Source organism: Vanacampus margaritifer, chromosome 7, assembly GCF_051991255.1.
Source record: "Vanacampus margaritifer isolate UIUO_Vmar chromosome 7, RoL_Vmar_1.0, whole genome shotgun sequence".
NCBI classification, from domain to species: Eukaryota; Metazoa; Chordata; class Actinopteri; order Syngnathiformes; family Syngnathidae; genus Vanacampus; species Vanacampus margaritifer.
The window spans coordinates 11,333,856-11,349,549 of NC_135438.1; the positions used below are offsets into that span (position 1 = coordinate 11,333,856).

Consider the following 15,694-nt stretch of genomic DNA (forward strand, 5'->3'; position numbering starts at 1 on the left):
CTTGACTGAGCCACAGAGAGAAAGAAGGCAGCCAACACTTCATTCGTATGAAGCATATGCATGCACCACGTGCAAGCAAGAGTCAATCTCATTAAAGTTTCAACATGTGTGACCTATGCCTGGGAAATGAGGTCACCAGTTTATTCAGAGATGCTCATCCATTCACTGGCTACAACATTACATAAGCCTGCATAATAACATTTAAGAGCTTATTTAGTGGCAACAACAAAATTTTTAGAGCTTCCAGTATGATGGTAATTGCTAAATGGCACTTCTTTTATATTGCGCTTTTCCACCTTACAAGGCCCTCAAAGCGCTCGACTACTCATGACACAGCATCAGGAACAAAAAAAAAGAGAGAGAGAGAGAGAGAGCAATGATGATGACATGTCGAATCGGTAAAATGACAGAATGAACAATACTGAGCTCTCTCAAAAAGAGAGAAGAAAAAAAAGGAGCAACTAGGGGTTCAGTATCTTGCTCAAGGATACTTCGAACCCACAACCACTAGGTTGTGAGACGACCACTCTACCACTGATCCACACCGCCCAATGATGTTGTACAGTTATACGTGATTAAAATTACATCGATAAATGAATAAAAGAATAGATATAAGGTTGCTTAATTCAGCACATCATATTGTAGAAATCCACAGTTGCCATGTAACTATATCACAGGATGTGAGAGATTCAGGAATGAAACTAGAACACTTAACCTAGTATAAATAATAAAGTATTTGTCTTTTAAGTTTCTTATAAGGATGACACTGTTGTCAAAAATTAACCCTGTTCAACAAAAATAAATGTAATACTGACACCAGGTCAGTAGTTGCCATGTCACTTTTTAAATATGCACTCTGACATACCAAGTAGTGCGAGTTTGAGTATGTGTAAGTTTTGCAATACCAAAACTTGGTCTAAACCTCCCCTCAAAGATTTAGACCAAGTTTTGGTGTTTTTGTTATATGCTGTTGTGGACATGAACATAGTCCAGTTAATTTGGTACCAATTGAAGCGACTCATTCAATCCCGAAAACGTATAAATATGGTTTCTAATACTTTGTCCTGCACGCCCTAAAATTGATCTATACATTGTTTTTTTTGTATTTGTTTTTTTTTGGGCGGGGGGGGGGGTCTGGGGGGTTATGCTAGAGCATACAGAAGGCTTTGATGCAAATTCTGACCTGTAGAGGTCGCTTAAAGCAATTGTAGTTAGTTATTACAAAAAAACGGGCAGCAGGTGGCAGCAGAGTATAAGAGATCAGCCTTCCCAGTGTTTTCAACGGGTTTGTGAATAATGATGAAACGCAGCTATATTCTAACGCTAATTGCTGCAAAATGGAAACAAATACTTTCCTGATGAAAGAAGAGACTCTAATCTTTATTTTGGTAGGTTCCATGTTTTTATAGGAATAGAACACAATATTCTGTAGGTCTTGCAAAATCTGTCAAAATCCAGTAAAACAGCCGGGAGCGAAGGGGGTTGCGTCAGTGAAAATAGCTGGCAGTGAATGAGTTAAATGTGGCCCCTGGGTATAGCAGCACACTGATAGTCCTTGACATAGCAGAAAAATAAACTGATTTGCTTGTATTCTGGGGGCAGGTTGAGGTGTGCAAAGTTTGTGTATAAAGAACCGCAAGCAGACGGGGAATGATTTAAAGTAAGCTAGTAAGATCACAGATCTGTGAAGTTGGGACTTGGAGACCTCCAACCATGTGGATAGTTTCTCCGTGTGTTCAGCTCTATTATTGGATATCATCAGACTGTAGTGGTGTACCTAATGGTGCGGCTTCATTTTACGCAACAAACAAAAAAGCTAGTTTTTCTTAAAAACACTCAAACTTGAACATACTTGATTTTGATTGGCTGGCGAAGACATGATTTGAAAATGCACCGCACGTATGTGATAATGATGCACTGGGAAATATAAGGATTGTGGATGAATGTTGCATTTTTCAAACTTTACACGTTTGTGTTAAACATTTAAAATCTCTTGCCCGGGTGCTTTATAAATAAGTGCTTCCATACAGACAGTGAACAATGACAGCACATTATCGAGCTGTTAAATGATTCACATTTTCGCTCTGCTGCTCTGAAGAGGTTTGTAAAGTTCAGCTTTCCACGAGGTGCGCTGATACTCTGTGGAAGTTGGGCAAGTGGGAAAGGGTTGAATCTGATGTTGAAGGTGCACCGATGCCACTTAGTTCAATATTTCATCTTTGGATAATCAATAAAACATGAATTTGCATGCCGGGCTCCAGATGAATGTTCACACTGTGTACTTTTGTGGTCCAACTGACAAAAATCTTTTTAGACAATTAGGTTTGTAGCACAATAAAAAAAGACAAAATTATTACAATAGACTTCAGAGAGTTGTCACAAAACAGCAAGTTTCAAAAACATGTTTTAATTATAATATGATATTTGAAGCAATCAATTCATCACAAGGCCTTCATTCACATGAGCATCAAACCAAATCAAAAACTCTGATTCATCTTCCAAATCAAACTTGGCCTGAGCCCAAAATAACAACAAGTTAAAATTCCTTGACAGTGTCAATAACCACCAAACGGCATCTATCATCTCAATTGAAGATTATTTCATGAAAATAAAATGGAAAAAACATTTAATTGAAGTGCTTACAAAAGTGCTTCATATAATTCAGTGGACATTTCATTAGGTACAACTGAACCATTACAAATGTGTGCAGTTACAGTGTACAACCATGGTCAATATTTCAAACCTTGACGTATTGACAAGAGGACTATGCTCCATTCTATATGGCAGAATAAAGGCCTATATGACCAAATACAAGTGCCAAATACAAAATCTAAATACAGGACCCTAAGCATGACAAATATATATATATATATATGTTAGGGGTGTTAAAGTTAGTGTGTTCATTTTGAGTTAATTTAAAGTTCCTTTAAGGCCACAATTTTTTTTTTTACGCGAATAATGACCACTACCTTACTTGGAAAGCCAGTACTGGGGGAGTTCCAGTCACAACGCAGCAGACACGTCCACGTCAAAATTTAGCAGTAATAAATTTAATAATAATGCATATATTTGTGGGGACTGGGATCAAGTTGTATTTTACAATTTAAAAAATGTGCAGAATTTTACATGTTACTTCATGTTAAAGATTAGATAGCTCTTAATAGGAAAAGAAAAATGCACTGAGCTGTCACCAACGTCCTACAAATGCAATTATGCCATCTAGTGGCAGAAAAATGTACTCAACTCAAATCAATATCATACATTTTACAGTGCATTACACCTATTTAATTGTAACTCAATTTTATGAATTATTATAAAATGACTTTATCAATTACTAAAAGATGCAGCCTTATTTCTATTAGTTTAACATTTTTTTCCACTTTTATGTTAACAAGAGTATGAAAACTTTGTATTGTACATTTATTATACATTTAGAACAGATATAAAATTTGCGAATAATAGTGAATTCACTCTTGAAGTCATGCGATTAATTACGATTACAAATTTTAACCGTTTGACACCCCAAATTTATCACATTGTTCATAAAATACTTTTGTGATTTGTTACAACGTGTATGCATGCCGAGCGTTGTGGCCAGTTATTGTAATGTTTCACCTAAACAACCAGTGTCCCTCCATGATTGATGAGATGTTAAATCCAGCTAATGGTAATGGTACCATTTGCAGAAGCAAAACATGAGTTATGCGACTCATTTATCAACCACCGCCTTGAAAATGGCACCACTTCTTGTCTTTTTGAACAAAAATATGATACAACGCCCCCCTATTGCGCCCCAAATCTCGCTCATGTCTCATAATGAAGGTGGGGAGCAATGGCTTGACGCAGGAGGCCATGGTGGAAGATACAGTGGCACAGTGCGGGGCCCCCGTAATGGAGGAGCACTCTAATGTGGTGGAAATTGAAAGATTAATAATTCAAAAGTAGCTGGCCGTGAATCAGTCGGCCATTTTGCTCCTGTGAAACTTTTTATGCGTGGAGGTGTAACCCCCCTCGTGGAAGATGCACTTTTTCATCCCTTGCATGCTGCAAATGAGGAAAGTTTCGGTGTAGCAATATATGCATACATGCAGTGACTTTAGTTTGAGAACTACTGATCTGGCTCATCAGAACTGAATGAGTTTTTCTTTGGTACCTTGAAGTTTTATGGAAATTAGTTTTTTGTGTATTTATGCAAAGCGTCTGTGCGTGTGTGCCCCTGCGTTCTCCGTACTACTCTCAACCCCAGACTTCATAAATAGAGTCTTCCCGTCTTATTCACATGGATACATCATGTTATATGTTTTTCGTCACCCCACCATGTGCCCTTGGGGGGCGGGGGGGAGTAAAGGTGTATTTATGACAGGTGATCATCTCTCGCCATCTCACCTTCAGTGTTCTGATGTATGTTTGAGCCATGTGCTTCTTCCTCTCGTCGGCTCCATCATTCCTCTATTTCTCCCATTTCCTTTTGTCCTACACCTCTATGGTGATGCATTTGAAAGTCATGTAAATAACTTGTTCCCCTTCCCTCAAGAGCGCGCGCGTGTGTACGTGTGTGATACATAAGCTGTCATCTGCTAGTAAATCTTTGCCAGCCAGCATCCCTCTGAGACATGTTTTAATCCCCCTGCATCTTTCCTCTCTCTTTAGGTGCTGGCTGCGACTGGATACATACTTTATCTGGAGCTTTATAGGCCCTGCTACACTCATCATAATGGTGAGATACACACATGCATGTTCACTCTCAGAACACTTGGCTCGGCTGCCGTATTCTTTTTGCGACTTAGGTGGAAGTGTTGTCAAATCTCCCCCTTGGTGTGAAAATGTATCAATTGAAAATCTCCTTACATGTGGATTAATGCTGACATTTTAGTTTAAAAAAAAGATGAAAATATTTCAGATGGTTACAGTTTAAAGTCATTATTTTTATTTTTTTTAATTTTTTTCTGGAGAGCTCAGTATTGTTATTATTTTTTATATATATATATATATATATATATGTTTTTTTTTTTGTATGTGGGTGAGTATGTGTATGTGCATGTGTGTGCGTGCGTGCGTGCGAGTGTGTGTGTATTCATTAGTTCACCTAAAACCTATTAAAAAAAATCCCATACTAATAATATAATATAATAATAAATTGCCAAATGCAGAAACATGTAAAATGTAAGTTATCACGATGTGGTGGCTCTCGCTAAAAGGCAGAATTAAGTAACCAGAATTAGGTTAAAAAATTCTATATACGTAGACCATGTTTCTATAAATTTTGATATTTGGTTTTTATTTGAGGCAGATATTTTTTCCATTTTTTCATGTTTAAAGTCATTTTTTGCAGCGCCCTCCTTTCAAAATGACTGTAAACTGTCATTTGCATGCCGACATAATGGGGGGGGGGGGGCATTCACCGGCAAACCCCCTAGCAAATGAGCCCCCCTTCAGTTTATCCTTTTTTTGTCCCATGTGTAAATCTATTAGTCAGTCACTAACAGTGAGATAAAAGATAAAGAGAATGTAAACAAAATACAAATAAGAAAAACAAAGCTGATCATTTGCATATGTTGACATCACATCCTGTCATAGTACAGTATACCATATACAGCATCTGATGGGCATGCCAAGTGTTAAGTGAGTTAACATTTGGCCTAACTTTTGGAGCCTCCACGGCAAAATGTTCATCTGCGCCTGAACTCTTCAAAAGATAACACAATTTAAGGATTTTCAGTACCACATTTTTGCAGACCAATACCAGTTCAAGTACTCAGCTCTTGATACCAATACCAAGTACCAATACCTCTAGTGCTTTTGATACATAACCTCCACCCCCCCGCAAAAAAACAAAAAACAAAACAATGACAGATAATTTAAAAAAAATACCTATACCTTATATCCCAATATACAATTTTTCCTTAAAATTGCATTCAATTAAAGCAATTTTCTATTCTTCTAATTTATAGTTTCTGATTGTAATAATAATAATAATAATTAGACTAAGTGCAATCTCTGCTGAAATTGTGTGGGAATGTTGAAAGTTGAATGCTAATAGCTGAATGCTAAATTGAATGCTTATGAAGTAAATTGAAAGATAAATTATATGAAAATTACAAAGTATTGATTGTAGTTGAAAGAACTCCAATCGGTCAAAGGTGGGATTTGAACCCTGACCTCCTGTTCACCAGTCAAAGCTCCACTGCTGAAGAGTTGTCCAAGAAGGGTTTGAACCAATGTCTTTGCTCAAACCACTGTCCCATTGCTGCCGTAGAAGAATCTGTGACATTGTATATCATTGTAGTGAATACGTCAGTATATACTGAAAGCTTGCGTTGAATTTGAATTTTGAATATAGAATGGAGTAAAAACTTAACTTAAGTAATGCATGTGAAATAATTTGACAATGATTAGTATTCAGTATTGCATTTGTAATAAAGAGTTGTCCTAGCGGGGTTTAAACCCAGGTCTTCCAGTGTGGCAGGCAATTACTCAAAGCAGTGCCATTTGGCCGTTGCTGCAATTAGTGGAACATAGTTCAATGTCAGCCCTATTGAAAATGAATGGGGAAAAGTTGATATTAAACGTAAATTGTGTGAATACTGTAAGTAATGTGAAATCAGACGATATATATATATACCCCGGAAGGCGTGAATTTTTGAAGCAAGTTCAAATGTGAACGGTGTAAATCGCAAGTATTATATGGGAGTTGTTTCTCGGAAAAAAAGTGACGAGCATTCCCACAATAATTGATCAGATTTATATGGCGCTTTTTTATTTTTTACACTCAAAGACGCTTCACAATAGATACATTATTTACGTGCTCACACATTCTCACTCTAGTGGCAGTAAGCTACTTAAGTAGCCACAGCTGCCCTTGGGCAGGCTGACGGAAGCGTGGCTGCCAGTGTGCGCCTACGGCCCTTCCAACCATCACCAAACATTCGCACCTTTCAGACACCAGTGTGAGTTGCACTGAAGGCAATGTGCGGGAAGTGTCTTGAAACGGCCACAAGAGGGCAGCTGATACCAGTATCGGACGCCGTCACGAGTACTATACCTTAAAAAAAGGCCCGTATCAGCACTGATAACTAAAATCTGCTATCGTTAGCCACCCATCCCTAAAAATCATATATTGTTGCCAAACTAATACTGAAATGTTGTGTCCCCGTTTTGTGGAAAACACTACTTCACTTTTATATTTCCATGCAGGATCGTGAGTGATCGACGATAACAATGAATACACAGAGACTGATATACTGTGCTAGAACAAATGTGCACTTTATTCCCCGCAAACAGCAATCAACACACTTCAACGATAAGCAGCACAATATAATCATCATCAACGCTTACCTTGACACTAGACCAGAGAGCCGACGGTCCGGGTAGAACGAGCTGCAAAACGGCTGGGCGATCGTACGTATCCCACAGCTGACTCTACCCACACCGTGTGCCGCTCCGTCTTTTATTCGTTAACAAAAAGTTGTGAGCGGGAGAAACCGGGCTGGCCGAGCCCTCTCCCAGGCACCCTCGAAAACATGTTTCCGAAGCAGGGAGGACTCTAGTATAAACAAGGAAGAGTTCCCAGGTTGATTCCGCCCTTTATTCCCAGATTGTTGGGCACCTGGACTCGTACAACAGTTCAGGACAACAACATATCCTTATATAAGAGGTTACATGAGGACATATCAAACCATGGTTATTTCCCTTTCACCCCCCCATACACGTGAACTCATACCTGATGTTCTTGTGACAATCTTTATATGACGTTCACTCTTCGTCCAGGGTGCATGTTTAAAACGTTGCTCTCATAGCTACGGGTTTGATAGCAAAACAAGTTACCAAGCTATACAAGACATTTTTTTAAGTGTTGGCTTACTAAAGGAAATAAAAAACGTTCAAATAAACCGCTTTGGGAAACGAAAGCCGCTGCAACAAATGTGTCCCTGCCACTTCCGGTATCACATCGGAAGTTGTGCGCCTATAATTGTTTCTCCATCAGAGCTCTCAGGAATAAGGTGGCTAGCTTTCCTTTTTGACCACGGTCATCTGTGATGACCTTCAGGTCCCCCGCGGCCCTCAACAGGATAAGCTGTTGACAGTAGATTGATGGTAGTAATGTGTCTCCGCTGGTTCCGGTAATTGTACACTTCACTGAAGAAGCTTTATCAATCTTTTTTATCTTGAGGTGCACGCATTATTCTACCATTTATTGTACAAGAGCTCGCAAACCGCAAACATTTGAAGACTCCTTTGGTTTATGCCAGCAAAGTCCAATGTAACAAGAGGAACCCGTGGATATTAGTGTACCTTCGTAATCTATTCTAAGAGGACGCGCTCATGTGTTACTTTGACTTGTACACAGAGCTGGAAATAGAGTTGGAGCTTTTGTCAGACACAGATAAAATACACAATCCACACACAACCGGAATGGTAGCAGTGGGACATGTTCCCAATTAAATGAATGCCAGAATGCACACTGCTGGGCTCTGTGCTTGTCTGAAAGTCAGCCCGCTGTTGCTGCCTTCTATCGCTGATCTGACCAAGATTATGAGAGGGGGCAGTGTAGTGTGCAAGACTTTACACCCACTGCTAACCAGACAGCCTCAGAGATGCGGCACAAAACGTCTTTATTAAAACACCAACGGCAACTGTGATACTTGGATATGTCCTCCAACAGTGATCCTGAATGGATATAATGACTACAGGATGTTCCTTGCTTTCACTACGTGAAGTGAATTGCAGTGACCACATTTGTAACTGTTGCCCCGTGTCCTGCTTGAGAAGGAATTGTGTGTTTGAGTCAGGAAAAATACGTAACTTGTATCCGTCTGTCTGTTTCAGCTCAATGTAATCTTCCTCGGCATTGCGCTCTATAAGATGTTCCACCATACAGCCATCCTCAAACCGGATTCCGGATGTCTGGACAACATCAAGTAAGTGTACATTTGGTCCTGCTGATGTTGCACAATCATAAAGATAAGAGACATCAATACGTTCGTTTTTACTATCTTCTACAATGTGAGATAACAAATCGGAGACATTTGAAGTGTAAAATGCAAGAACCAGCGCCCAGCTTTTACTTTTATAGAGAACGTGAGAAAAGCTTTCCTTGCTCTATCCTGGAATCCATCTACCAGCCGCTTTAAAGCCCATCAACACATTATGTATTGTCTGTTTGATCCATAAAAATTGACTTTTTGAAGCAAGTGGCTTCACTTGGGCAGCATCTAAACTTGTTGCCCAGCAACACCATGGAGGCAAAAAAAATAATAATCACTTGCTTTTGCAACACCTTGTAAATCGAAGTTTGTTTTTCAAACTACACCCACCAGCCACCAATTTAGGTGCACATACACAACACTATTTTTGCGTTTATTTTAAAGGAGGGATTGGTTTAAAAAAAATACTTGCAATATCTCATATCGCAGTATTGTTAAAAGTGAAGAAAATTAGCAAGAAACAAGAAGTTGATTCACATAATTTGTCTTCGTGGGCCTCGTAAAATGATGTTGCGGTCCGTATCTGGTCCCCCGGCCTTGAGTTTGATACCTGTGATTTTTAAGCTTCAGTACCACATTATTATTATATATTATTATATATTATATATTATTATATTATTATAACTATTTCTATTAGTTTAACTTTTTTTTTTCACTTTTGTTAACAAGAGTATTTTTTTGTTGTACATTTAGAACAGATATAAAATTTGATTAATCGCGAGTTAACTAGCGAAGTCATGCGATTAATTACGAATAAAAACTTTAATCACCTGACACCCAAAATTTTTTATCTTTTCTTTTTGTTTTCTTTTTTTTTATTCATTCACTGCCATTGACGGCTATGAACATCAAAATTTTAATTTAACTATTTCTATTTTAAAAAAAACAAAACACTTTTGTCAACAAGAGTATGAAAACCTAGAATTTTATTATCGTACATTTAGAACCGATATAAAATTTGTGATTAATCGTGAGTTAACTAGTGAAGTCATGCGATTAATTACAATTACATTTTGCCCCTAATTGTTTAATGATTTTTTATTTAATTTTTTTAATGAATTTATGGCAGTGTATGAGTTAATTAGCCGTTTAAAATGGACTGGACCCTGCAATAGTCACCAATCACCATAATATAGATTTTAAAATAAAATAAGATATATATCTAAACGCAGTGGACCCCAGCATATTTGCGTTTTTTTGCATATTTACAAAAAAAATTCATATTTCTAAAATAGGGTATTTTTGGGGGGGAAGCGTGTACCCTCCATTTCCCCACTTTTTTTTAAATGAATAAAACAATGCTTTTTCATGTTGAGAGAAAAAACTGATATCAGTACTGTTTCGGCATCGGCTGATACTGCAAAACTGGGTATCGGAATCGAGGCCAAAAAAAACGGTATCAGAACAACGCTAATTAATACTAACTAATACTAATGCACTAATAATTAAACACTAGTTGTAATGTTGGCTGTGATGAGATTTTATAGGCGGTCAGTGAGTTTAAACTTGTTTATAAATGTGCAATACAAAACAAGACATTATGCTGAATATTTGTGATAGCTCCATAAGTGAGTTTTAAATGTCAATAAAATTCAAAGGGTACCAAATAAGCATCCAGCCAAGTCAGCCACTGATATTCATTTTTTAAAGCCACTTATTCTGGTACGAGCATTTCATCATCATCCAGCTACGAATGTAATGATATATCTTTTTTTCTATCTCACTGCACCATCCCCCACGTTGTTGTCTTTTTTGCTCTGAGCTTCATTTGACCCGTTTGCATGTGTGTGTTCAGCTAAGCGATCTGCATTCTGTCTCCACATTCACTGTACAAACCCAAAGGGAGCGATGTCTGAACGTGTAACTGTTTCCTCCAATCTAATACCCATTGTCTTTCTTCAGTTCAGCATGTTTGCATGAAACACATCTCATTTTTGTCTGACATCATCTCGAGAGGCCTCTTATTGAAAGTCACATCATTATTGTCTGCATGTGACCCTCTGAGAACATTACTTGAAAATATGACTTCATTTCCAATGAGCGCTGCGTCTCTGTCTGCTTCTGCTAACTAATCACGACGGTGTTATTCTCTCCTTCCAGCGACGCGCTAGACAAAAAGGCTTGAGTCTAATTTGAACAATATGTCGTAGCTCGGTGGCGTGTGCCCTGTCGATGTGCGGCGCACAATGTTTAAAGTCAATCACCGGATTGTCTGATCATTTGTTGTTCCTTATAAACACCACTGCCGCTCTCCTTTAGCCGCAGCGCTGGGAAGCATTTCAGAAATTAAGGAGCCGCCGCATGATCTTCCCTTCAGTGCCTTTCAGGGGGACGCAATCAAAAGGAGTGATGGTAGATTAAAATCAAAGAGCACTTTAAAGAAAACGACGCTTTTGGATCTTCCCCCCCCCCCCCCCCATTTTTTTTTTTAAATGACGTTCTCTTTCTCTGAATATCCTGAAGGTTGAATAGATTGTAATCTAGTTGGCTTTATTAGTCATGTGTCATTTCCTCGTTAATCATAATTGTGCCCTTTTTGTCTCATTCCTTTTTTGTTTTCTTTGTCTCTTTCATTTCAAGAGATCATACGTTGTCTTTGGTAAGGCCGTTCTCCAATCAAGATGCCCCGACATCTCCCCGTAGACATTTTGATTGGTTTCCCTGTCGTTTTATTTTGCCTGTAGAAGCAGCCCCCGTATTCGCTTCCCTTCCTTAATAGACCCGGTCGCGTCGACTCATCTCCCTGGAATATGAATTACTTGAATGTGTGTGACATTTGTGAGCGGTTTCTTTGACCCATATAACTTGCCCAATGTGCTGTTACAATGGTTCGATGTGAGCGAGGGGAAGCAGCTGAGAGGCTGACTTAAGGGAGCACCAACGGGGGGGAAGAGAGGGGGCACAGAAGGAAGGAAAAGAGGGATGAGTGTGCGCCTTTATTGGAGAGGGTCGGCAGACGGGCTTTATTGGCGCTTATGTCTCGGCTGAATGGTGCCACGGAGGGCAACATCAAATCAATCACCTCAGTCGCACTCACTTACTCTCCTTTTTCTTTCTCCTCCTGACTCTTCTAATATCTCGCCAATATATATATATATATATATATATATATATATATATATGAGAGGTGATCACTGCCCAGTCAGCCAATCGCATCAGAGGCCATTATTGAAGTTGAAGCGGACCAGAAACGGTGACCTTTTGTGTGGAAATGCCACTTCTTTTTTTTTTTTATGGCTGTAAAGTCCCCCCAACCTATTGCCCACTGAATCCTCACGCCTGTTGTTATTTGGCCCACACTTTTTGACACGCTCACAGACTAACGTTTATACGCAGTCAACAATAATCCTTTTGAAGAAATATTGTCAATATTTGGCCGTGTAAACACGCACAAAATCCTGAATATGTTGGTCATATAATGCATACCAGGGTACCTCCTTGGAACGAAAACTTTGGTTTGTGTTCTGAAGGAAACTTCAACTGAACTATTAGTAAGCGCGGTGGCCATCTTATGTTGCCACTCGCTAAACAAGCCTAACTTCAATATATTGATTTCTCTGCAGCAAAAATGCCGCATTGTGTATAATACACTCGCTGGTGTCAAGTCACAATTTGCCAGAATCCTATTTTTTAGGAATGCACCGAATTTTTCAGCCGAAAATATTTGGCCGAAAAGTGAAAATGAGGTCTATTGGCGTACATGACTTTATCCATGTGTCGCATTTTAGCTCAGAATATGTATATATATATATGTGAGTAACTCTGTCCGCTCGTGCATGTAAATGGGTTATCCCGCTAATTTCAGAAAACATTTTTATTTTTATTTTTTACCTTAACCCAAATATTGACTGCATGTAAATAAACATAGTCACGGTATGCAGTGGAGGCATACTGTATTTTTACAAGGTAGCAACTGGCAGGATTTTCAATTATTTAAACAGTTTGACTAGCCAAAGGGCATGTCGAAAAAGTTTGCCAAGTTTGGAGTGAGACTATTTAAAGCGAAAATCTCACAAAAGTCAGTCCTTTATGGAAAGTGAACTGATAGAGTTCCAATTTGCAAAATTACCATGTCAATCCTGAACATTTGCATAGTAGAATAGAGCGGAATTTACAGCAGGCTAAGCACACCAAACTGCAAAGTAACATTTGGCTCTGTAAGAATGCGGCAACCTTGTGAGCTGAAAAGTAAAAGGAAATCTGTACCGTTCAGAAAATAAATAGCGTGAGCTTTCCCAGGCTGGCCTCCATATGTCTGCATAGAAGGGGAAAATGAACAGGAGGACGTAAGAAAGGGATAGAGCTAAATTTGGAACAGACTGTTTTAAGCTTAAAAGTAAATAAATAAATAAATATGCACCACATGCAAAGTAAAATCAAGACCACATTAACATTTATCCTCCTTGTTCTGCCTTTTTTTTTTTGTAAATATTGTTTAATTGATAAGACTGCTGGAATACGGTTTATATAATAAAGCACAGCACGGTGAAAATGCGGTTAGCACACCGCATCTTAAGTTAGCTAGGCTATGTCCCAGGAATCCCGATGACCAAGTGCGGTATAGAAAATGGATTGAATAAAGATTTAGTTGAACTTGAACTTGAAAACGTCTATAAGATTTGATCCCATAAAAGACTTCAGGATTTGGAAGAAATCTTCTCGATAACGCTGCTATCAGCGAGGTCACGGCCTCCCCTACCTTTCGCCACGTCTTTGGTGTTTGATGCCTCCTGTTAGAGTTTGAAACTCTTAAGGAACACCTCCCTTGGTTTTCTCCAACCAACTTTGTCAGGGATTTAGGTGAACCCTCCCTAACCCCTTTCTCATCCTTTATGGTAGCACATGCATCACAGTAGGCTGAAGAGCATTTCTGATCGAGGGCAAGAGCTAAGGTTAGCGTAGCGCAAACTGAAAAGGACTCCGTCCGTAATAGGTGTCCATTACCCATGGCTTCTACTGACCTTTAGACCTGACACATTAGGAGAATAATCATTCTTTTCAAAGATTGTAGTATGTTGAGTGCAACACGAGGAGAAAAGCTTTTCTCACAGATTTCCCCTTTCCTGCAGGTCTTGGGTGATCGGGGCCATAGCCCTGCTGTGTCTGTTGGGCCTCACCTGGGCTTTTGGACTGATGTACATCAACGAAAGCACTGTCATCATGGCTTACCTTTTCACCATCTTCAATTCGCTGCAGGGCATGTTCATCTTCATCTTCCACTGCATTCTCCAGAAGAAGGTGAGTAACATGCAAAAGAGAAAGAGAAAGGACTGACCATAGCTGTCAGAAAGTCCAAATTTTACTTACTTAATATCTGATTGGTAATCTTTCAGTTGTTCAATTCTCGGTTATTTTAACCACTGTTTAACCCCTAACCGGTGGTTAAATTTTTAACCCGCCGTTAACTAGCCAGCCGTAAATTATGCGTTGTTCAAAACACGGTTAGTCACGCTGTTTGTTAACGGCACCATCAAAGTTGCCGTTTTCGTCGCTGGTTAGCACCGATATATCCCACAATTCCTCTTTTTGTTTACTTTCGGTTCGGCGAAGGAAATGGATACTATCCAAACGACAGCTGGCACTCGGCACAAAAAAATAAGCAGGAACTTTTCTGCTGGCGAAGAAAATGTTATTCAATCAATGGTTGAAACAATTTCGGAGTTTTGGTGAAAAATATATTTTCATTAATTTTTTCTACTGTGTGTATTTTCAGTGAATATTTTGTGCAATATTTTAGTATTTTTGCCAATATTTTTGTAGCATACAATATTGCATATGTTTGTCTGATTTTGTTTCTCATATTTTTGTCAGTATTTTTGACTGATTTGTATTTTTGTGTAATATTTTGAATTGTCTTTTTGTATTTACATACATCTAATATGTGTGTATTTTTCATATACTATATGTAACTATTACTAATATTTGTAGTTGTTTTTAATTAAAATTAAAAAAAAAAAGATAACTTATGAATTAAAATTTAATAATTAGCTGCTATTCACAGTGTTGTTGTCATTTAACTTCCACTGTATAATGTAAATTCATCAATAGAGTTTGTATAGATAGAATTACCTTGTACAACATTTGTGTCCGATTGTATTGTACATACAGTATGAATAGCATGGATTAATGTAATGACTGTATATTTTGTTTTAAATTAGATCAGCAACATAGCTCCTCATGCAGTCACAATGTCTAACCCCTTGTATATATCTTGGGTTGGTGTGATCTTATGTCTATGTATATGCTCACTGATTTATCTCATCCATAATGTCACCTGGCTACGCTTAAAATTGTGTCATCCGAATTTCAGCATCTGAGTACATAGTAACAGTAAATATTCTCCGATTTCTGTCGTCCTCCATGAAAGCAGACTGATTATGTTTGTGCAGCCATCCATTCTCTGGACCGCTTGTCCTTTCTTAGGGTCAAAGGTGTTCTGGAACATATTGATTATGTTTGTGTTTTTCAAATAAGTCATTGGCAAACATCTGCTTTTACTTTGGAAAACAATAATAAACTTTTTACAAATTTTCTGACGGTTGGTACGGACCAAACTCGTAATTTAATCACGATTAAACATTAGTGCATTTTCCTCACTGCCAATTTGAAATGTCCGTTGTTTTTTTTTGAACGAAGGGATGAAAATTAAAACATGTTTCATCTGATTCATCGATTAGTTGACAACAGATTCATCAATTATTAGAATAAAC

General features: G+C 38.4%; 1 protein-coding gene across 12 annotated transcripts in view; it reads left to right on the forward strand.

The window, feature by feature from the left end:
• The window catches only part of adgrl3.1 (adhesion G protein-coupled receptor L3.1), a 191,273-nt gene that overhangs the window by 162,659 nt on the left and 12,920 nt on the right, over nt 1-15,694 (forward strand). For all 12 annotated transcript variants that reach the window (XM_077571883.1, XM_077571872.1, XM_077571875.1 and 9 more), the window contains 3 exons: nt 4,651-4,717; nt 8,827-8,918; nt 14,054-14,222. In XM_077571883.1, coding sequence (XP_077428009.1) covers nt 4,651-4,717; nt 8,827-8,918; nt 14,054-14,222 — 328 coding nt within the window. The remainder of the gene's footprint in view (nt 1-4,650; nt 4,718-8,826; nt 8,919-14,053; nt 14,223-15,694) is intronic.